This window comes from Eubalaena glacialis, chromosome 19, assembly GCF_028564815.1.
Source record: "Eubalaena glacialis isolate mEubGla1 chromosome 19, mEubGla1.1.hap2.+ XY, whole genome shotgun sequence".
NCBI lineage: Eukaryota > Metazoa > Chordata > Mammalia > Artiodactyla > Balaenidae > Eubalaena > Eubalaena glacialis.
Window position 1 is genome coordinate 24,222,973 of NC_083734.1, and position 25,049 is coordinate 24,248,021.

At 35.6% G+C, this 25,049-nt stretch overlaps 1 protein-coding gene across 4 annotated transcripts in view; it reads left to right on the forward strand.

The window, feature by feature from the left end:
• Positions 1-25,049, forward strand: part of BCAS3 (BCAS3 microtubule associated cell migration factor) — a 595,828-nt gene that overhangs the window by 177,679 nt on the left and 393,100 nt on the right. For all 4 annotated transcript variants that reach the window (XM_061176783.1, XM_061176782.1, XM_061176784.1 and 1 more), the window contains exon 13: positions 8,813-8,906. In XM_061176783.1, coding sequence (XP_061032766.1) covers positions 8,813-8,906 — 94 coding nt within the window. The remainder of the gene's footprint in view (positions 1-8,812; positions 8,907-25,049) is intronic.

The following is a 25,049-nucleotide window of genomic DNA, read 5'->3' on the forward strand; positions in this document are numbered from 1 at the left end:
CCAGGCCCCCTGCATTGGGAGCGCGGAGTCTTAGCCACTGGACCACCGGGGAAGTCCCTGCTCTACATTTTTAACTTTTAATTTTGAAATAATTGTAGACTCACAGTAAGTTGCAGATACTTTCCCCAAACTGTGACATCTTATATAACTGTCGTAAAATTTCAAAACCAGGATATTGACGATGGCAGTTTACTTTTAACTAGGCTACGGACCATATTCAGCTCTCACCATTTGTTTTACTTGCGTTCATTTGTGTGCGTATCCAGAATATTGAAAGAACTGCTTTAACTGGATAATAAAAAGATAAATAGCCTTATTTTAAAATGAGCAAAGGATTTGAATAGACATCTTTCCAAATATGATACGCCAGTGGCCAGTAAGCAGAAATGAGAGCCCTGGTACACTGCTGGTGGGGAACGTAAAATTGTACAGCTGCTTTGGAAAAGAGTTACCATTTGACTCAGCAATTTATCTCTGAAGAGATTTGCTCCTAAGAGATATATAACCAAAAGAAATGAAAATATATTTTCATGTAAAAACTTGTACATGAATGTTCGTAGCAGCATTATTCGTAATAGCCAAAAAATAGGAGCAGCCCAAATGTACATCAACTGATTGATGGATGGTTAAATAAAATGTGGTATATACATACAGTGTAATATTATTTAGCAATAAGAAGAAGTGAAGTAGTGATTCATGCTACAAAATGAATGAACCTTGAAAATCTTATGCTTAGTGGAAGAAGCCAGTCGCAAAAGAACACATATTGTATGAATCTATTTATATGAAATGTCCAGAATAGGGAAATCTACATAGAGAGAAAATAGATTGGTTGCCTAGGGCTTGGTGTTTGGAGGGAATCAGGTGAGGAGTGACTGTTAATGGTTATGAAGTTTCTTTTGGGTGATGAAAGTGTTCTAAATTTGATTGTCATAATGGTTGCACAACTCTGTGTATATACCATATTTCCTAAAGCAATCTATCAGTTTTTTAGCAGACTTGGTTTAACACACTTTCCTGGAGACTGCTCCTATAGGACTTCTTTTCTTTTTCTTGTTTTCCTTACCTAACATTTTTGAAAGTCAAATGGAAGAATGGAAAAGAGAGATGAGAGAAATAATTTATAACCCATGTTTCCCCCCACTTGTGGTAAAATATATATAACATAAAATTTGCCATTCAGCCATTTTTAAGTTTACAATTCAGTGATATTAAGTACATTCACAATGTTGTACAACCATTGCCATTATCCATGTCCAGAACTTTTCATCATCTGTACCCATTAAACAGTAACTCCCCATCCCCCTGTTCTCACACTCCCTGTTGACCACCATTCTAATTTCTGTCTCCAATAGATTGCCCTTCATTAAAAAGACATACAATACAAACTGTTGAAAAGGATGTGGAGAGATGAAACCTTATACTTTACTGGTGGATATACGAAAGTATCTATACTTTGGAAAACAGTTTTTCCTGTTTCTTAAAAAGTTCAGTATATATTTACCATATGACTGAGCAAATCCACTTCTAGGTATCTCCCCAAGAGAAATAAAAACATGTTTCACAAAAGGGATGTGTGTGCAGATATTCATAACAGCATTATGCATAATAGCAATCAATTGGAAATAATCCAAATTGCCAAGAATTGTTTGGTGAACCCACATGTTGTGGTCCCTCCATACAGTGGAATACACGTAAGCAATACAAAGAAATGAATGATACCTGAAACAATATGGTTGAACAAAAAAATTATATATTTAGAAAGAAATGGAAGATAAATCGCATGATTCTACTTATTTGAAATATTTTGAAAAATTTTAGAAAAGGCAAATGAGATGAAATATACACTAGGGATTGTCTGGGACTTGTGGTTGGTGTTCTAAAGTCATCATGAAGAAATTTTGGGGTGTTGGAAATATTCTAAATCTAGAATGTGGTAATGGTTATACACCTGTATAAATTTACTAAGCATTATCCACTTATATGGGGTGATTTGTATGTATGAATTTTGTGGTAATTGGGGAATGACTCCCAGCCATGATGAAGTGAAGAGATAAGCAAATTCTTTCCCCAGAAAATAAGTACATTACTGGACAGAATTGTCATACTGAGTGAAGTTAGTCAGAGAAGGAGAAACATCGTATGATATAGCTTATATGTGGAAGCTAAAAAAAATGATACAGATGAACTTATTTACAAAACAGACACAGACTCGCAGACTTAGAGAACGAACTTATGGTGAACTTATGGTTACCACGGGGGAAGTGTCGGGGGGAGGGATAGTTAGGGAGTTTGGGATTGACCTGTACACACTGCTATATTTAATATGGATAACCAACAAGGATCTACTGTATAGCACAGGGAGCTCTGTTTAATATTATGTAACAACCTAAATGGGAGAAGAATTTGAAAAATAATAGATACATGTATATGTATAACTGAATCACTTTGCTGTACACCTGAAACTAATACAACATTGTTAATCTGCTATATCCAATAGAAAATAAAAAGTTAAAAAAAGAAAAAGAGTCTCAGAGACCTTTGGGGCAACATTAAACATATCAACATATATGTAATTGGAAGATTGTTTTAGGGAATAATGATGTTTCTCAGTTGATAATTCCCATGATAATAATAGCACAACGGAATGGGGAGGAAATGGAGCTATATTGGAGCAAGGAGCTATAATTTCTTGCAATTAAGTGTGGAATTAACGTGTAATCTTGTTGTCTATACAGCACCTTATAGCCTGTACAGTAACCACTTAAGAAATTAATCCAAAGAATTAACAGAAGATAAAAATAGTAAACATTAAAAATAATTGTTCAACACAAAGGAAGAGGATCAGAGCAACAACAAACACCTGAGACATAAAAATAAATGGAAAATGGCAGACCTAAATCCAATTATGTGTGTAATTATATTAACTATAAATGGACTCAAGTTAAAAGACAGTGATTGTCAGACCAGAATCACTTTAGATTCAAAGACATAATTGGTTGAAGTAAAAGGATGGAAGAAATGTACCATGCAAACAATAACCATAATAGAATTGGAATGGCTATATTAATATCCGATAAAAGACTTTAAGTCAGGAAATATTGCCAGAGAAAAGGAGGGATGTTTCATAATGATAAGAGGGTCAATGTAATAGGTAGATAAAACAATTAATAATGTGTAAACACCTGACAACATAGTGCAGCAAGCATTAAACAAAATCTGACAGATTGAAAGAAGAAATTCTAGCTAACATTTACAGTTTGAGATTTAAATACTGTGCTTTCAATAATTGATGGAAAAGCTATACAGAAAATTTTTAAAGATTTAGAAGACTTGATTAAGACTGTCAACCAACATGACCTAAATCTTCCCCCAAAACCTACAAACGTAAGATTGTTTTCAAGAACATCTGGAACATTTTCCAAGATAGACCATATGATTGACCATAAAACAAATCTAAAGAATGGAAATCAATAATAGAATGAAATTATGAAATGAAGGAGTCTCAAGGAAATTAGAAAATATTTTGAATGCAATGAACATAGAAATAGAACATATCAGAAATTATAATTGCAGCTATATTATTGAATAATGGGAAAATTACAGCTTTAAATGGTTATAGTAGAAAAGAAAAGTGGTCTTAAATTAATAATCTTAGCTCTCCATTAAGAGATTTCAAAAACAGCAAATTATAACCAAAGCAAGACAAATGAAGTAAATAATAGAAATATGACCAGGAGTCAACAAAATAACAAACAGTGAAATGATGGGGAAAATCCAAAACTGGTTCTTTGAAAAGATTAACAAAGTTGATAAATCTGATGATATAGCAAATGGGATTGTTTTCTTAATTTCCTTTTTAATTTGGTCTTTGTTAGTGTATAGAAACGAAACTGATGGTGAGTGTTAATTTTATATCCTGGAACTTTGTTGAATTTTTGTGTGTGTGTGTGTGTGTAATCTGTAAAATCTATTACAGAGGTAATTTTCTTTCTTTTCCAATTTGTATGCCTTGTATTTATTTTCTTTTTCTTTTTTTCCCCCCCTTTTGGTCTGGTTGCTATGGCTAGACCTTATAGTACTATGTTGAATAGTAGTACTGAGTGTTGGCATCCTTGCCTTTTTACTGATCTTAGAGGAAAAGCTTTCAGTCTTGCCCATTGTGGGTAATATTAGCTTTGGACTCTGCATATGTAGCTTTTATTGTATTGAGGTAGTTTCCATGTATTCCTAGTTTGTTGAGTGTTTTTATCATGAAAGTGGTTGAATTTTGTCAAATTCTTTTTCTGCATTGATTGAGATGATCAATCAATCATGTTTTGTTCTTCAGTTTGTTAATGTGGTATATTACATTAATTGATTTTTGTATGTTGCACCATCCTTACATTCCAAGTATAAGTCTCACTTTTCTTGGTGTATGGTCCTTTTAATGTGTTGAATTTGGTTTGATCCTGTTTTCTTTTAGATTTTTGCATCATTATTCATCAGGGATATTGATTTGTAGTTTTCTTTCTGTCTTTCTCTTGTTTTGGTCTCAGGACAATGAGGGCCTCATAGATATATCTTATAATCCTTTTTATTTCTGTGACATCAGTTTTAATGGCTCTTGTTTCATTTCTAATTTTATTTTTATTTTTTTGAATTTTTGAATTTTATTTATTTTTTTATACAGCAGGTTCTTATTAGTTATCCATTTTATATATATTAGTGTATATATGTCAATCCCAATCTCCCAATTCGTCACACACACACACACAAATCCCCGCCACTTTCCCCCCTTGGTGTCCATACATTCTCTACATCTGTGTCTCTATTTCTGCCCTGCAAACCGGTTCATCTGTACCATTTTTCTAGGTTCCACATATATGCATTAATATATGATATTTGTTTTTCTCTTTCTGACTTACTTCACTCTGTATGACAGTCTCTAGATCCATCCATGTCTCTACAAATGACCCAATTTTGTTCCCTTTTATGGCTGAGTAATATTCCATTGTATATATGTACCACAACTTCTTTATCCATTCGTCTGTCGACGGGCATTTAGGTTGCTCCCATGACCTGGCTATTGTAAATAGTGCTGCAGTGAACATTGGGGTGCATGTGTCTTTTTGAATTATGGTTTTCTCTGGGTATATGCCCAGTAGTGGGATTGCTGGGTCATATGGTAATTCTATTTTTAGTTTTTTAAGGAACCTCTATACTGTTCTCCATAGTGGCTGTATCAATTTACATTCCCACCAACAGTGCAAGAGGGTTCCCTTTTCTCCACACCCTCTCCAGCATTTATTGCTTGTAGATTTTTTGATGATGGCCATTCTGAAAGGGAGGGGATGGAAAAAGATATTCCATGCAAATGGAAATCAAAAGAAAGCTGGAGTAGCAATACTCATATCAGGTAAAATAGACTTTAAAATAAAGAATGTTACAAGAGACAAGGAAGGACACTACATAATGATCAAGGGATCAATCCAAGAAGAAGATATAACAATTATAAATATATATGTACCCAACATAGGAGCGCCTCAATACATAAGGCAACTGCTAACAGCTCTAAAAGAGGAAATCTATAGTAACACAATAATAGTGGGGGACTTTAAAACCTCACTTACACAAATGGACAGATCATCCAAACAGAAAATTAATAAGGATACACAAGCTTTAAATGACACAATAGACCAGATAGATTTAATTGATATTTATAGGACATTCAGTCCAAAAAACAGCAGATTATACTTTCTTCTCAAGTGCACATGGAACATTCTCCAGGATAGATCACTTCTTGGGTCACAAATCAAGCCTCAGTAAATTTAAGAAAATTGAAATCATATCAAGCATCTTTTCTGACCACAACGCTATGAGATTAGAAATCAATTACGGGGAAAAAAATGTAAAAAATACAAACACATGGAGGCTAAACAATATGTTACTAAATAATCATTTCTAATTTTAGCTATTTGAATTTTCTCTCTTTTTTTTGTTAGTCTAATTAAGGGCTGTCAATTTTGTTGATTTTTTTTTAAAGAAAACAAACTCTTAGGGATAAATGAAAACAAGGAGGTGAAAGACTTGTACACTGAAAACTATAATACATTGTTAAAAGAAGTGAAAGAAGATACAAAAAGTGGGAAAAACATCTCGTGCTTGTGGATTTGAAGACAATGTTGTTAAAATATCCATAGCACCTAATGTCATATTAAATGCAATACCTATCAAAATCTCTATGGCATTTTGTGGCAGTAATAGAAAAAACCATCCTAATATTCTTATGGAATCTGAAGGGACCCTGAAAAGCCGAAACAATCTTGGAAAAAGAAAAACAACACAACTCTGCCTCATTTCAAATCCTATTGCAAAGCACTGGTAATTAAGATGATGTGATACTGGCGTAAAGATAGATATGTAGACCAATGGAACAGAATAGAGAGTGCAGAAATAAGACCATGCATATGCATCCGAAAGATTTTTGACAAGGTTGGAAAAAGCTCACAGTGGGGAAATGGCAGTCTCTTCAACAAATGAGTTCGGAAAACTGGATAGCTACATACAAAAGAATGAAGTTGGACCCTTACCTTATTCCATATACAAAAATGGTTATAGATTATAGACCCAACCATTAGACTGGAAACTATTAAACTCCTACAAGAAAACATAGGAGAAAATCTTTAGGACATTGGATCAGGCAATGATTTCTTAGATATTAAACCAAAAGCACAGGTAACAAAATAAAAAATAGACAAATGGAGCTACATCAAACTTTAAAACTTCTGTGTCTAAATGGAAAAAATCAACCAAGTGAAAAGGCACCCTATGGAGTGGGAGAAAAGCATTGTAAATCATATGGCTGATAAGGAATTAATATATAGTATGAATAAGGAGTTACTACAACTCAACAATAATAATAAAAAAAACCCCGATTAACAAATGGGCATAGGACTTGAATAGAAGCTTCTCCAAAGAAGATGTAGGGATGTCCAATAAGCATATGAAAAGATGCTCAACATCACTAATCATTAGCAAATCAAAAACACAGTGAAATATCACCTCCTACCTATCAGGATGACCACTATCAACAGAACAGAATTTAACAGTGTTGTCAGAAGATGGGGAGAAGTTGGAACCCTTGTGAACTTTTGGTGGGAATGTAAAATGATGCAGCCATTATGGAAATCAGTATGAAAGTTTCTCAAAAAATTAAAAATAGAATTACCACGTGATCCATTTATATGCAGAATAATTCAAATCAGGATCTTGAAGAGATATTTAAACACTCCTGTTCTTTGCAGTGTTATTCAAGGTACCCGGGAGGTGGAAGCAATCCAAATGTCCATTGCCAGATAAATGGATAAAGAGAAATGTGGTATATACATACAATGTAATAATATTACACAGCCTTAGGAAAGAAGGAAATCTTTTTACATGTTACAATGTGGATGAACCTTGAGGACATCGTGCTAAGGGAAATAGCCAGTCACAAAAGTACAGATACTAAATTCTTCCTTTTATTTTGAATATCTAAAGTAGTCAAAATCATGGAAACAAAATTAAAAGGTGGTTACTAAGGGTGGGAGGAGGGAAGAGGAAGAATTAGTGTTTAGTGGGTGTAGAATTTAAGTTTTGCAAGATGAAAAAGTTCTAGAAATCTGTTAGATAACAATATGAGTATACTTAACAGAACTGAAGTGAATACTTAAAAATGGTTTAAGTGGTAATGAAAAAAATCTACAGACAGAAAAATGATCAGTCTGCAACTGAATTGCAGGTTCTAGCCAGAACAATAAGGCAAGAAGATTAAAGCATTAAGACAGGAAAGAGTGACAAATCAGATGTTTCTATATAATGGATTGTTGTAATGGTTGTAATACTATATAAAATCATTGAATTGTAAACATAAAATAAGTGACTTTTATGGAATGTAAATTATACCTCTGTAAAGCTTTTTACTCTAAAAGAAAAACTAACTTTGCCAGTGTAGGACTACTTCCTGGATTACTTCAGATTAAATTCTTTATGTTGATCATGATCCAATATTGGTACAGTAGGTTTTTCCTTTGCAACATTAGATATGTGAAACTTTTTTGTTTCTTGAGTTAATTACTTGCTTTGTAAAACGAATACATGTTATTTTAAAACTTTTTTCCTTAGGGATCATTGAACAGTGTACTCACAATGGGCAAATTGTATGGAATGTAAATTGTATTTCAGTATGCTTAGTAAGAAAATTAAGGGGGATAAATTTGAGGTACAAAACTGCCTGTTCCAATATACTTTTGCTTGGTAATATTTTCAAAGAAGTGATGTGTCCATCTAAAATCTAGGAGTTAGATTAAAGTACAAAAGACCATAACTTTTGTACTTTAAGTAAAAAATATTTCGATAATTCCTCTAATATATGGCTGTTTGTTTGTATTTAACTTATGTTGTTTTTCACTGTTCTGTTCCAGTCATGGCCAAGAGTTTTTCAGCAGGCCGTAACACAATAAGAACTCTTGTTCCTGTTCTTAGATGAAGCTCTGCATAGCTGATTTTATGCTTTTCGTTTTTTTCTGAACCTACGCTTCAAGAAATTATTGTCTCTGTCATGTACAGTCAAGTCAACCAACTGTTTTTAGAGGTTATATGATTGATCTGCTGGGGACATGTTACATCTTTTCCTTATTTCTGAAGTGACATTCTCACCTTATATTGCCAAGAATAATCTTCAAATGTAGCGGAAACATGTTATTTGGTCAGGGATGCAGTGGTGTAGCTGTGTATATCTTCAGGCTCAGTAGTTGGTTAACTTCCATTTGCCTTCTTCCTTTTTGTAAAGGTGCTTGTGAGTGAGGATTCTGACAGTGATGGCATCGTGGCCCATTTCCCTGCTCATGAAAAACCAGTGTGCTGTATGGCTTTTAATACAAGCGGTATGTCCTTCCCCCCCCCTCCACCCCCCATTTATGTTATGGATTTTCCAACCAATTTTTTGGAAATGGAAAATATGAAATATATGTGTTAGTGTATATGAGATAAGTAAATAGTTTTCAGTAAGTGATTATTGAATGAATGAATTTATAATAAAAATTTAGAAACCCTCTAAAGATTAGTTTTACGCTGAGCAAAGTTGTGATTGAGTAGTAGCAGTAGATAAATAATAGTAGATAAACTGTGCTGTTGAATTGCATTAATTTCTGTATTATTAGTAAGGCAAGGACTTCAATATTCGAAACTACATGTGTATGTGAATGGCATTTTCTCTGTAACTTCAAGTTTCTTTTTAACAATACAGTGACAGATGTACTGTCACCCTGATTAAACAGGTCTTTACATTTTAATATAGTGTGTGTGTGTGTGTGTGTGTGTGTGTGTGTTTGTATTTTGCTGAACTGTTTGAATGTAAGTTACATACGTGATGACATTTCACCCACTACGAATTAAGCATGCATTTTCTAAGAGTAAGGCCCTTCTTGTACTTTATAGCCAAATATTATATTATATTCAGAAAAGTAACACATTATATTATCTAATATCCAAGTCATAATTTAAAATTTCCCAATTGTCTCAAAAAATGGGTTCTCTAACTGCTTCAAATCAAGGTCTAATTAAAGTTTACTTCTTACATTTTATGTCTCTTTAGCTCCTTTTAATCCAATTTATTACTTTCACCTTTTTCCCCCTAAATTTCAGTGTCCAGAGCAGTTATCTTATCCAAATTCTGCATTTGTCACATATTTTTTTCATTATAACAATGTTTTCCTTATTCCCTAAAAGGCTTTTAAATACATTCAGGCCTAAAGATTTTTTTTTAAACTTCCTAAGTATTGCTGTCTACATCATTTCATCCCAGCAGGAGACACATTATATCAGGCTCTCTTGCAATTTATGATACTATGTTTGATCACAAGAATAAGTTAGTGACCCATCAAACATCTACATTTTGCAAATAGGTTGTCTTGTGGAGATTAGCAAGTGCAGGGTGTTATTTTGGCCTCATTTCTGAAACAACTTTTTACTAAATAGTTTTATTACATTGAAGGCTATAGAATGGTGGTTTTTCTAATTCTGTCATATTTTCAACATTGATTAACTGCTGTTATTCTATTTAAAAAAAGATTTTTCTCTCATCAACCATAAATGAACCCTAGTTCTCCTGTATGCAAAAAACAGGGCAAAAATGTAATACTTTCTCTTTACCAATTTTCATAGTTAGGAATTGGTTTAATACGTCCAGTGGTGGAATTCCACTTCAGTGGACTTACTTTTAAAATACTTTGATTATGAATAAAACATAAAATTGCTCTTATGCTTTCAGAGCTGAAACAGTCTTCGTAAGTTTGCAATCTTTTCCTTGCTTGGTGGGTCTGAAGAGACTGCCATTTTTATCTTATTCTGCAGAATATTAGGTAAAATTGATGGAAAGGCCCATCTTTTCCCCCTTCTTTTCATCTTTTCAGATAAAGAATGATGGTAAGAGGATAATATAAAGTATTTTGAATAATTTTCCTCTGATTATCTTAGGTATTTTCAATAGAGAGGAAGATTTTGTAGTAATTGTTGATCATTAGGATTGATTTAAGTAATGAAGACAAAGATTTATTGAAATGTTCTGAATGTTGTGGGAATTAAGTTAAATTTGAAGAAACAGTCTGGAAGTTATGTCACTTATAGCACTCTACTTGGAGTAACCAGTATGACTCATTTTGTTAGTCCATCTGTTATGTCAGATCTCCTTTGTATTAATGTATATTTCATATTGCCATAGTTAGGGTGCTTCAGAAGTCTGAAGCTGTATTTTTTCCTGTCTATGAATTTCCATTGTTACCAGAACATCTTATATAACTTAAAGAATGTTGTAGTTACCTCTATCATTGTGTCATTGTGTACCGGTTTTCATAGCTTCAGAATGTCATATAGTTGGAATATTACAGTATGTAGCCATTTCAGATTGGCTTCTTTCACTTACTAATATGCAGATATTTAAGTCTCCTCTGTGTCTTTTCATGCCTTGATTGCTCATTTCTTTTTAGCACTGAATAATATTCTCTTGTATGGATGTATCATACATTATTTGCCATCTGTATATATTATTCATTGAGCTGTCTGTATCTTTCATCCATTTTTTAATTGGTTTGTTCATTTTTTGATTGTTGAGTTTTAAGAGTTCTTTGTATATTTTGGATAACACTCCTGTATCAAATATGTGTTTTGTACATATTTTCTCCCAGTCTGTGATGTGTCTTCTCATTCTCTTGAAATGGTTTCTGAAAATCAAAGTATTTAATTTTAATGAAATCCAGCTTATCAATTATTTCTTTGATGGATCTTTCCTTTGGTGTGTTATGTAACACTTCAATACATATAAATTGACATTCTTGTACTGTTGTATTCTTAATTTGGTCTCACACGAAATCTTGTAATTTCTTGGAGGGAAGAGAATTTTATAAGAACTGTTTAATGAGTTTTAGGATCTCTTACAGTTCTTCTTTTTTTTTTTTTTTTGACCACGGTTAAAGATTTGATGAAAGTTCATAATAATGCAGTTGACAAGAAAATTAGTTATTTCTGAGATATACATTTTAAAGTAATAACTAGGATTATGACTTATAACATTATACCAGAACATATAAGATTTTTAGAAATTTCATGTAATGTCTGAAACATTTATATTAACATATTTCCATACAAATAACCCAATGAAAGTTTAGTATTAGTTGTTTTGTTTGTTTGTTTATACTGCAGGTTCTTATTAGTCATCAATTTTATACACATCAGTGTATACATGTCAATCCCAATCGCCCAATTCAGCACACCACCATCCCCACCCCACCGCAGTTTTCCCCCCTTGGTGTCCATATGTCTGTTCTCTACATCTGTGTCTCAACTTCTGCCCTGCAAACCGGCTCATCTGTACCATTTTTCTAGGTTCCACATACATGCGTTAATATACGATATTTGTTTTTCTCTTTCTGACTTACTTCACTCTGTATGACAGTCTCTAGATCCATCCACGTCTCAACAAATGACTCAATTTCGTTCCTTTTTATGGCTGAGTAATATTCCATTGTATATATGTACCACAACTTCTTTATCCATTTGTCTGTTGATGGGCATTTAGGTTGCTTCCATGACCTGGCTATTGTAAATAGTGCTGCAATGAACATTCGGGTGCATGTGTCTTTTTGAATTACGGTTTTCTCTGGGTATATGCCCAGTAGTGGGATTGCGGGGTCATATGGTAATTCTATTTTTAGTTTTTTAAGGAACCTCCATACTGTTCTCCATAGTGGCTGTATCAATTTACATTCCCACCAACAGTGCAAGAGGGTTCCCTTTTCTCCACACCCTCTCCAGCATTTGTTGTTTGTAGATTTTCTGATGATGCCCATTCTAACTGGTGTGAGGTGATACCTCATTGTAGTTTTGATTTGCATTTCTCTAATAATTAGTGATGTTGAGCATCTTTTCATGTGCTTCGTGGCCGTCTGTATGTCTTCTTTGGAGAAGAAGACTATTTAGGTCTTCTGCCCATTTTTGGGTTGGGGTGTTTGTTTCTTTAATATTGAGCTGAATGAGCTGTTTATATATTTTGGAGATTAATCCTTTGTCCGTTGATTCGTTTGCAAATATTTTCTCCCATTCTGAGGGTTGTCTTTTCGTCTTGTTTATGGTTTCCTTTGCTGTGCAAAAGCTTTGAAGTTTCATTAGGTCCCATTTGTTTATTTTTGTTTTTATTTCCATTACTCTAGGAGGTGGATCAAAAAAGATCTTACTGTGATTTATGTCAAAGAGTGTTCTTCCTATGTTTTCCTCTAAGAGTTTTATAGTGTCCAGTCTTACATTTAGGTCTCTAATCCATTTTGAGTTTATTTTTGTGTATGGTGTTAGGGAGTATTCTAATTTCATTCTTTTATCTGTAGCTGTCCAGTTTTCCCAGCACCACTTATTGAAGAGACTGTCTTTTCTCCATTGTATATCTTTGCCTCCTTTGTCATAGATTAGTTGACCATAGGTGCGTGGGTTTATCTCTGGGCTTTCTATCTTGTTCCATTGATCTATGTTTCTGTTTTTGTGCCAGTACCATATTGTCTTGATTACTGTAGCTTTGTAGTATAATCTGAAGTCAGGGAGCCTGATTCCTCCAGCTCCGTTTTTTTCCCTCAAGACTGCTTTGGCTATTCGAGGTCTTCTGTGTCTCCATACAAATTTTAAGATGATTTGTTCTAGCTCCGTAAAAAATGCCATTGGTAATTTGATAGGGATTGCATTGAATCTGTAGATTGCTTTGGGTAGTATAGTCATTTTCACAATGTTGATTCTTCCAATCCAAGAACATGGTATATCTCTCCATCTGTTGGTATCATCTTTAATTTCTTTCATCAGTGTCTTATAGTTTTCTGCGTACAGGTCTTTTGTCTCCCTAGGTAGGTTTATTCCTAGGTATTTTATTCTTTTTGTTGCAATGGTAAATGGGAGTGTTTCCATAATTTCTCTTTCAGATTTTTCATCATTAGTGTATAGGAATGCAAGAGATTTCTGTGCATTAATTTTGTATCCTGCAACTTTACCATATTCATTAATTAGCTCTAGCAGTTTTCTGGTGGCAGTTTTAGGATTCTCTATGTATAGTATCATGTCATCTGCAAACAGTGACAGTTTTACTTCTTCTTTTCCAATTTGTATTCCTTTTATTTCTTTTTCTTCTCTGATTGCCGTGACTAGGACTTCCAAAACTATGTTGAATAATAGTGGTGACAGTGGACATCCTTGTCTCATTCCTGATCTTAGAGGAAATGCTTTCAGTTTTTCACCGTTGAGAATGATGTTGGCTGTGGGTTTGTCATATATGGCCTTTATTATGTTGAGGTAGGTTCCCTCTATGCCCACTTTCTGGAGAGTTTTTATCATAAATGGGTGTTGAATTTTGTCAAAAGCTTTTTCTGCATCTATTGAGATGATCATATGGTTTTTATTCTTCAGTTTGTTAATATGGTGTATCACATTGATTGATTTGCATATATTGAAGAATCCTTGCATCCCTGGGATAAATCCCACTTGATCGTGGTGTATGATCCTTTTAATGTGTTGTTGGATTCTGTTTGCTAGTATTTTGTTGAGGATTTTTGCATCTATATTCATCAGTGATATTGGTCTGTAATTTTCTTTTTTTGTAGTGTCTTTGTCTGGTTTTGGTATCAGGGTGATGGTGGCCTCATAGAATGAGTTTGGGAGTGTTCCTTCCTCTGCAATTTTTTGGAAGAGTTTGAGAAGGATAGGTGTTAGCTCTTCTCTAAATGTTTGATAGAATTCACCTGTGAAGCCATCTGGTCCTGGACTTTTGTTTGTTGGAAGATTTTTAATCACAGTTTCAATTTCATTACTTGTGATTGGTCTGTTCATATTTTCTGCTTCTTCCTGGTTCAGTCTTGGAAGGTTATACCTTTCTAAGAATTTGTCCATTTCTTCCAGGTTGTCCATTTTATTGGCATAAAGTTGCTTGTAGTAGTCTCTTAGGATGCTTTGTATTTCTGCGGTGTCTGTTGTAACTTCTCCTTTTTCATTTCTGATTTTATTGATTTGAGTCCTCTCCCTCTTTTTCTTGATGAGTCTGGCTAATGGCTTATCAATTTTGTTTATCTTCTCAAAGAACCAGCTTTTAGTTTTATTGATCTTTGCTATTGTTTTCTTTGTTTCTATTTCATTTATTTCTGCTCTGATCTTTATGATTTCTTTCCTTCTGCTAACTTTGGGTTTTGTTTGTTCTTCTTTCTCTAGTTTCTTTAGGTGTAAGGTTAGATTGTTTACTTGAGATTTTTCTTGTTTCTTTAGGTAGGCTTGTATAGCTATAAACTTCCCTCTTAGAACTGCTTTTGCTGCATCCCATAGGTTTTGGGTTGTCGTGTTTTCATTGTCATTTGTTTCTAGGTATTTTTTGATTTCCTCTTTGATTTCTTCAGTGATCTCTTGGTTATTTAGTAACGTATTGTTTAGCCTCCATGTGTTTGTGTTTTTTACGTTTTTTCCCCTGTAATTCATTTCTAATCTCATAGCGTTGTGGTCAGAAAAGATGCTTGATATGATTTCAATTTTCTTAAATTTACTGAGGCTTGATTTGTGACGCAAGATGTGATCTATCCTGGAGAATGTTCCGTGCGCACTTGAGAAGAACGTGTAATCTGCTGTTTTTGGATGGAATGTCCTATAAATATCAATTAAATCTATCTGGTCTATTGTGTCATTTAAAGCTTCTGTTTCCTTATTTATTTTCATTTTGGATGATCTGTCCATTGGTGTAAGTGAGGTGTTAAAATCCCCCACTATTATTGTGTTACTGTCAATTTCCTCTTTTATAGCTGTTAGCAGTTGCCTTATGTAATGAGGTGCTCCTATGTTGGGTGCATATATATTTATAATTGTTATATCTTCTTCTTGGATTGATCCCTTGATCATTATGTAGTGTCCTTCCTTGTCTCTTGTAACATTCTTTATTTTAAAGTCTATTTTATCTGATATGAGTATAGCTACTCCAGCTTTCTTTTGATTTCCATTTGCATGGAATATCTTTTTCCATCCCCTCACTTTCAGTCTGTATGTGTCCCAGGGTCTAAAGTGGGTCTCTTGTAGACAGCATATATATGGGTCTTGTTTTTGTATCCATTCAGCAAGCCTGTGTCTTTTGGCTGGAGCATTTAATCCATTCACATTTAAGGTAATTATCGATATGTATGTTCCTATGACCGTTTTCTTAATTGTTTTGGGTTTGTTTTTGTAGGTCCTTTTCTTCTCTTGTGTTTCTCACTTAGAGAAGTTCCTTTAGCATTTGTTGTAAAGCTGGTTTGGTGGTGCTGAATTCTCTTAGCTTTTGCTTGTCTGTAAAGCTTTTGATTTCTCCATCGAATCTGAATGAGATCCTTGCTGGGTAGAGTAATCTTGGTTGTAGGTTCTTCCCTTTCATCACTTTAAGTGTATCATACCACTCCCTTCTGGCTTGTAGAGTTTCTGCTGAGAAATCAGCTGTTAACCTTATGGGAGTTCCTTTGTATGTTATTTGTCGTTTTTCCCTTGCTGCTTTCAATAATTTTTCTTTGTCTTTAATTTTTGCCACTTTGATTACTATGTGTCTTGGCGTGCTTCTCCTTGGGTTTGTCCTGTATGGGACTCACTGCACTTCCTGGACTTGGGTGGCTATTTCCTTTCCCATGTTAGGGAAGTTTTCGACTATAATCTCTTCAAATATTTTCTCTGGTCCATTCTCTCTCTCTTCTCCTTCTGGGACCCCTATAATGCGAATGTTGTTGTGTTTAATGTTGTCCCAGAGGTCTCTTAGGCTGTCTTCATTTCTTTTCATTCTTTTTTCTTTACTCTGTTCCACAGCAGTGAATTCCACCATTCTGTCTTCCAGGTCACTTATCCGTTCTTCTGCCTCAGTTATTCTACTATTGATTCCTTCTAGTGTAGTTTTCATTTCAGTTATTGTATTGGTCATCTCTGTTTGTTTGTTCTTTAATTCTTCTAGGTCTTTGTTAATCATTTCTTGCATCTTCTCAATCTTTGCCTCCATTCTTATTCCAAGGTCCTGGATCATCTTCACTATCATTATTCTGAATTCTTTTTCTGGAAGGTTGCCTATCTCCACTTCATTTAGTTGTTTTTCTGGGGTTTTTTCTTGTTCCTTCATCTGGTATATAGCCCTCTGCCTTTTCATCTTGTCTATCTTTCTGTAAATGTGGTTTCTGTTCCACAGGCTGCAGGACTGTAGTTTTTCTTGCTTCTGCTGTCTGCCCTCTGGTGGTTGAGGCTATCTAAGAGGCTTGATGGGAGGCTCTGGAGGTGGGTAGAGCTGACTGTTGCTGTGGCGCTCAGAGCTCTGTAAAACTTTAATCCACTTGACTGTTGCTGGGTGGGGCTGGGTTCCCTCCCTGTTGGTTGTTTTGCCTGAGGCAACCCAACACTGGAGCCTACCCGGGCTCTTTGGTGGGGCTAATGGCAGACTCTGGGAGGGCTCACGCCAAGGAGTACTTCCCAGAACCTCCGCTGCCAGTGTCCTTGTCCCCACGGTGAAACAGAGCCAGCCCCCGCCTCTGCAGGAGACCCCCCAACACCAGCAGTTATGTCTGGTTCAGTCTCCCTCAGGGTCACTTCTCCTTCCCCTGGGTCCCGATGCACAAACTATTTTGTGTGCGCCCTCCAAGAGTGGGGTCTCTGTTTCCCCCAGTCTTGTCGAAGTCCTGCAATCAATTCCCACTAGGCTTCAAAGTCTGATTCTCTATGAATTCCTCCTCCCGTTGCCGGACCCCCAGGTTGGGAAGCCTGACGTGGGGCTCAGAACGTTCACTCCAGTGGGTGGACTTCTGTGGTATAAGTGCTCGCCAGTCTGTGAGTCACCCACCCAGCAGTTATGGGATTTGATTTTACTCTGATTGCGCCCCTCCTACCGTCTCACTGTGGCTTCTCCTCTGTCCTTGGACGTGGGGTATCCTCCTTGGTGAAGTCCAGTGTCTTCCTGTCGATGCTTGTCCAGCAGCCAGTTGTGATTCTGGTGCTCTCGCAAGAGGGAGTGAGAGCACGTCCTTCTACTCTGCCATCTTGGTTAATCCCCTACAGTTCTTCTTGAATCTAAAATAGAGCTTCTTAACCTGGGTCTGAGAGGTCCATGGGTAATATTTAGACAGTATGTGAACCTAGAAAGAAAAAAAAAAAATTACGTCTTTATTTTCTTTAACCTGTAATGGAAATTTCTTTCACTTATGAATATGTACAATAAACCACTGAAATACTAACTTGCTTGTGAGTTTGTGAGTAATAGGAATAGTGGATATTTTCATATCATTTTGATGTTATTTATATAATTCTCTAAATAATGCTTATGGTTCAAAATCATGGTAGAGCCTATATTTTAATATATTAATAAAAACATATTCTACCACATGTCAGTTTTTATAACCCTAAGTATTTTACTTTGTCTTTAAAAAAATATTATTCTGAGAAAGAGGTTCGTGGGCTTCACCATGTTACTGAAAAGGTTCATGGCACTAAAATGTTTATGAGCCCATTCATGCTTGGTGTGATTTCACCTGTTTAAACTAAACACATTGGAAGCTAGACTTCATTCACAGTGCCTGGTTCAGTCCCTACCCATGGAGTCTGCTGGTGGCATAGGGACTTTTGTTTAAAAAAGGAAGATAAATCCTTTGGGGAGTAAGGACAGAGTGCTAGGAGGTGAATATTAACTTGGTCTTTTGCTTTTGGAGAAAGTTCTTAAAAAGGAAGTCAGTTCTAAATTGGAACCAAAAGATGATTAGGAAATAATGATTCAGTGCCTGGTATATAAATTAATGTTAGTTGAATGAATGAGGCAAAAAAAATATGGCACATTTGACATAGATTTTGAAGCAGAGGCTATACAGTGGACTCATCAGTTTGTTATGTGGCAGATTTATTTTTCACTGTGTCATCATTTCTGCAGAATTTTATAAAATGCTTTGTATCTGTGTAAAAATTTGAATTAAATGGAGGGTTCATATTTCAGCAAGCACTCACAACATTGGTTTGCAAAATCTTTTATAGAAGCTGGTAGACACAGATTTCGTGCAGTTGCTTACAATTCATCTTAGTTATTTACTGTTCATCTCTGAGTATTTTTGCCATTCAGAATATGACTTTTATTGTTTGAGTATGAACAAGTGTGTACATAAAATATTCAGTTCTCAATGATTTGAAAACCTTGATTTTATTTTAGCTATTCAGTAGCTGAACAACGTCTTAGAGAAAGGCATTGCACTCAGCTATGGCTGCTAACTATTATCCAGCTCCTATCACTAGGTGACATTTTATTTTGCTTGTCTAGTGTCTGTATCACGTTCCTCATTTTATCCTAACACTCTCGGATTCAGACATACACACAGACATATGAAATATTTGAGGCAAGAGACTTCTTTGCCATTTGTAAATGCATGAATATCTTAGTAGTTATTTTTTTTCCTTGTAATTTTTTATGTAATACTTAAAATATTTTGGGGAGATCAAATGTATTTTCTATCAAAATTTAAGTTCTCTATGACTTTACTTATAAGATGAGGCACTTTTCTGTTCTCTGGCTGAGTTATTTCTGTTAGCTTCTGAACTTTCATTAATTGCTATTTTGTACAAAGACATCTAATTTAAATGGCCCTTGCCATAACAATTGTTTTGTTGTTGTTTAAATAGTACCTTTTCAAAATGTAACTTTGTAAATCCTCTAGTAATACCCCAGTTTTTCCTTACATGTATCCAATATATATTTCAAAATTTATTTATATTCAAGTTTTAACTAACCCTCTAATAATTCTCTATTTGGTTAAAGGCATTTTCATTTGGTATGTAATGTGGCCAATAATAACAATAGTGCATGTTGAAGTACTTTTAATGGGCATAGGGAAGTTCACTTAAAAAAATAAGTGGAACAAAACATATAAGAAAAGTTGATTGCCTGTTTTTTGTTTTTAAACCTGATTTTCTCTAACTGGTTTCCCTGTATATATGTATCACTGTTATACTTTTATTTAGAGAGGCATATTTTTAGCTGCCAGAATTACTACCATGTCCTGTATATCAAAATTCAAGAAAAAACCAGGAATGTTGTCCACCTCCTGAGAAATTTTAAAAACAATGTACATGATGGAATAACACTGCAAAGAGAATTAAGGAGAAAATGTAGGTTGTTTGGCTGGGTGGCATGCAGTTCAGCCTCGTATGGGACCTATTCAGAAAAGAAATTAAGGGATACCATTAAACAGAGCTGTGAAACTTTCAGTTCAGCAGCTGCATTCAGTTTGTTTTTCAATTTCTCCTTCCCATTCTTGTTTATTAGCTGTGACTGAGTCCTGAATTAAAACAAATATTTTAATGGCAACATTTATGATTTGGTTAGAAGAACCGGAGAGGCATCATGCTTAGATCTAGGCAGATTCAATATGGGTGGTGTAAGTTTGTTGCTTTCAATTATTTAGATACACAATGCGTATATTTTCTATTGTATTTTCAACCTTTTCTAGGGAACTTCTTTTAAAATTGATAAACTATTTTTTAGAGCAGTTTTAGGTCCACAGCAGAAGTGAATGGAAAGTGCAGAGAGCTCTCGTATTCCACCTTTCTCCCATCCCCCCACCCCCCAGGCCCACACCCACAACCTCCCACGCTAACAGCATTCCACACCACATTGATCATTTTCTTACAGTTGGTGAACCCATGTTGACACATTATTATCAACCAAAGTCCACAGTTTACATTAGGGTTCACTCTTGGTGGTGTAATTTCTATGGGTTTTAACAAATTAATATGGGCATGTACTCACCATTATAGTATCATACAAAGTAGTTTCACTGTCCTAAATGTTTTTCATGAAATTTGGGACTTCTCAGTCATTATTTCTGCCTCTTTTCCCCTCTTCTTTCCTTCTGGGACTCCTGTAGATTCACCTCCTCGATAGTATCCCACAGATCTCAGAGGCTCTGTTCATTTTTCTACGTTCTTTTTTTGTCAAGCTGGATACTCTCAATTGATTTTTTCTGCTGTTTAAATCTGCTTTTCGAGCCAGCCCCTCTATTGAATTTTTCATTTCAGTTACTGTAAATACTTTTCTACTCCAGATTTCTATTTGTTTCTTTTTATAATGTTATCTCTTTATTGATTTTCCCTACTTGGTGAGACCTTATTCTCATACTTCCCTTTAATCCTCTAGACATGGTTTCTCTGTATCCTTGCTAGCATTTGGTAGTCTCATCATTTTCTATTTTGTATATATATACACTAGATATAGGTCCTCTGTAAGATATGTGATGTGGAAATCTTTTTTCCCAGTAAGAAGTTTTTCCTTTTGTATTTTTAATAGGGTCCTTTGCAGAGCAAAATTCTTTACTTTTTGTGAAATCCATTTTTTTCTATTTATTTATTTATTTATTTATTTATTTATTTTTGACTGTGTTGGGTCTTCATTGCTGAGCGCGGGCTTTCTCTATTTGTGGCGAGTGGGGGCTACTCTTCATTGTGGTGTGTGGGCCTCTCATTGCGGTGGCTTCTCTTGTTGTGGAGCATGGGCTCTAGGGCACACGGGCTTCAGTAGTTGTGGCACACGGGCTCAGTAGTTGTGTCTCACGGGCTCTAGAGCGCAGGCTCAGTAGTTGTGGCGCACGGGCTTAGTTGCTCCGCGGCATGTGGGATCTTCCCGGACCAGGGCTTGAACCCGTGTCCCTTGCATTGCCAGGCGGATTCTTAACCATTGCACCATCAGGGAAGCCCAATTTTTAAAATAATTTTTTATTCGTAAATTTGGGATTATGCTGTACATTTGTGAACTTCTTTTTTTTTTTAATTTTATTTACTTGGCTGTGTCGGGTCTTAGTTGCAGCACTCAGGATCTTTGTTGCGGCATGTGGGATGAGGGCTTTGTTGCGGTGAGGGCTCTCTCTAATTATGGTGTGTGGGCTCCAGAGCGTACGTGCTCAGTAGTTGGGGCATGCAGACTCTCTAGTTGTGGCGCATGGGCTCAGTAGTTGTGGCACGTGGGCTTAATTGCCCTGTGGCATGTGGGATCTTAGTTCCCTGACCAGGGATCAAACCCGTGTCTCCTGCATTGGAAGGTGGATTCTTAACCACTGGACCACCAGGGAAGTCCCTACATTTATATTTAAATTTATGATCCCCTTTGTGTTATTTTAGGTTTATGACCAGGTTTAGGTCATGGTTTTCCCCTATTCTTTGCTACTTCATAATTTTGTTTTTTTTTATTTTTTTAAATTTATTTGGCTCTGTTGGGTCTTCATTTCTTTGCGAGGGCTTTCTCTAGTTGTGGCAAGCAGGGGCCACTCTTCATCGCGGTGCGCAGGCCTCTCACTATCGCAACCTCTCTTGTTGCGGAGCACAGGCTCCAGACGCGCAGGCTCAGTAGTTGTGGCTCACGGGCCTAGTTGCTCTGCGGCATGTGGGATCTTCCCAGACCAGGGCTTGAACCCGTGTCCCCTGCATTAGCAGGCAGATTCTCAACCACTGCGCCACCAGGGAAGCCCCATCTACTTCATAATTTTTTCAAGATATTATGCTTCCTCCATGGAATTACTTTTGTACTTTCCTCAATAACATACTTCTGTTGGCTATTTCTGGTTTCTCTGATAAAGATTACTTTTTTAAAGCATTGTTTTGATTGACAGTATCTGTATTTTGCTCATAATTTTGAGGAATATGTCAACTAGATATGATAGTTTAGTTCAGTGGTTATTTTTTCTTTCAGCAACTGTCAGCTCTCTTTCTTTATTCACAGCTTTTGGCATTATTAATCTTAATCCTCTTGATTAGTTGGGTACAGAGCTGTACTTTTGTGGGGGTGGTATTCTAATCTGTCACGTCAGCTCAAATTGAGCCATTGAAAATTTTTCAAAAGGTTGCTGAGTTCTCCTTATCCTCACCTATCTTGGACCCCTCTTCCTCCTGCTGTTCTGCTCAAGGTGAGAGCAGCTACTTTTACTTATTGAACTTTCAAATAGTATTTTTTACAACTTTATTATGTTCTTCATCAGTTTGTTATAGAGCAAGAACAATAGCCTCTTTTGATTTTATAAATCCATCCCAAAATCCTGCTCACTGGTCATTTGACATGTAAAATGTTCTCTATGATACTAGGTTTAGACAATAACCTGTGTACATGTATTAGTCATCTCGGGCTGCCAGAATGCAATACCATAGGCTCGGTGGCTTAAACAACAGAAATTTCTTTTCCCACAGTGATTGAGGCTGGAAGTCCAAGATCAAGTTTCTAGCTGATGGTTTCTACTGAGGTGTTTCTTCCTGGCTAAGAAATAGCCACCTTCTCGATGTGTCATCACATGGCCTTTCCTTGGTACAAGGGAGCAGGGAGAGAGAGACACAGAGAGAGAGAGAGAGAGAGAGAGGGAGCTGTCTCTGTGGTGTCTCTTCTTACCAGGATACTAATACTATCAGATCAGGGCCTCACCCTTATGACCTCATTTAAACTTAGTTACTTCCACAGAGACCACCCCCCCCCACCCCCCATTCCACATATAGCCACAGTGGGTTTTTAGCATTTCAATATAGGAATTTTGGGGCTATACAAACATTTACTCTATAGCAGTATGTATGAGAATCGTTCAGTTATTCTTGTTTTTAGAAAGTCTTGTTTGATCACAGCCCAATTCTAGGTTATTCTGTTCAGCTGTTATTGTTGTATCATACTCCATGTTTACTTCCATTTTAATATATTCACATATTTTGTAAGAAATGTTAAATGTTAATGATACTTCCGTCTTTCAACAACTTCCTTATTATTGAGTGTATTGTCGAAAAGTATTACAGCCTGGTACAAGTTTACTGCTTCAACCTGATCAACATTTTTCTTCCCATATTTGGCCATTCTAGTTATTTTTCAGCTCCTTAAACATGTTACATCATTTTACCTCTGCCTGGAACCTTCTTTTCCCTGGCTCTTATTTATCTGTTGAATCCCATCTTAAGTATCATTTTGGGAAGACTTACCTGATCCTATATAAAATATCATGTCACCCCTTCATCCTGCTACTTAATAAGGCAAGCTACTTAATCTGCTTGGATCACTCACAGTACTTCCGTTTCCTCATCAACAAAATGAGGGCTATACTGGCATCTAAAACAATACGTAAAATATACTGAGACATTTATTGAAGTATCAGTTGTTGTTGTTTTCATTATTATTAACCTCCCTCATCCTAGTTTTTATTTATATCCATCAAGAGTATCCTTTCAACATGTTTTCTGTTAGAGGTAAGCTTTTATTTCGTCCTCAGGTATTATTAGCCTGGTAATTTTCACATAGTTGATAGTGAGTAAGTACACATTGAATAATTACATTAATTAATTGTCTTTTTCTATCATTATAATTATGGGAAAACTCTGGCAGGGCAGAGATAAGGCATTAATTTAATGTAATTAGTCATTTGTTGAATAAAACCAACTTACTTCCAATTTGTGATTTCAACAAGAATTGTCTCCCTCCCTCAATTGTGGGGTTATTCCATGATGCCAGTTATATTAAATGCAGATGCATATCACATGTAATTAATATTGAAATTAAATTTGAAATATCTTGTGGAAACTATATCATATTTGTGTGACTTGGTACACTAGATTGGCATATTATTAATTGTATGGCATTTGACACCAAAGAAGATATGTATTTCTTTATTAATTAAATTGGAAATTAAAAATGTAGGGAAGAAATTCTCAACTCCTTGCAATCAGCCTGACGTTTCTCAAACAGACCTGTTGTCTTTAATTCGGTAAATAATTGATCTGCTTTCCAGAGGCGTTACTTCTGCCAACTGAGTAGCCTAGAGCTGTGAAGGGCAACACATCTACATTTTAAATAATTACCCTTCCTTGGCAGGGAAATTGCTTTTCCATCCATTAATAAGAGGAAAATGAACATTGGGTCTCTAGTAAAGTAGATTAAACATGTACCCCTTTGGATGCTTGACTGCATCTTTAACAGACTTGAAATTTTTCTGGTTACTTAAATGCTATATATCGAAAGGTGATGGTGGTCTTGGGTTAATCATTTAAAAAGTTGGATTTTTCTTTTTTGCACAGTTTTCCCCATTGATCATAGCAAGTTGTCAGAAAAATACCTTGTCTTGATTTTTTGTTAACGTCTATGCCTCGTAGATTTATAGAATTATGTGGCTTTAGATTTTTCCTCTCATCTGACGGCTTTGGTTTATTACTGTAAGTCAGTCATGCTATATCATTAACAATGCAAAAGCAGCTTGAAGAGTTTATTGCCACCCCCCGCCCCCCCCACCAACAAGGGGATGTTTCCCTTAGAGGTCTGTAGTTACTCTCCTGTTTTTTCATCTTGTGAAGTGATGTCTTTTACTCATGTAATGGATTGCTCCTTGGAGAATTTGTTGTCTTCGCTCTGTTCATTGTGGCTCTGGGCTTGTATGAGAGTCAGACTTTTCAGGTTTGATGTGCCATAAAGTACAGTAGGCACCATGCCTAGAGCCCACAATAATTTTAGGGTCCCACCAAAACGTTTCATTCCTTTTAAA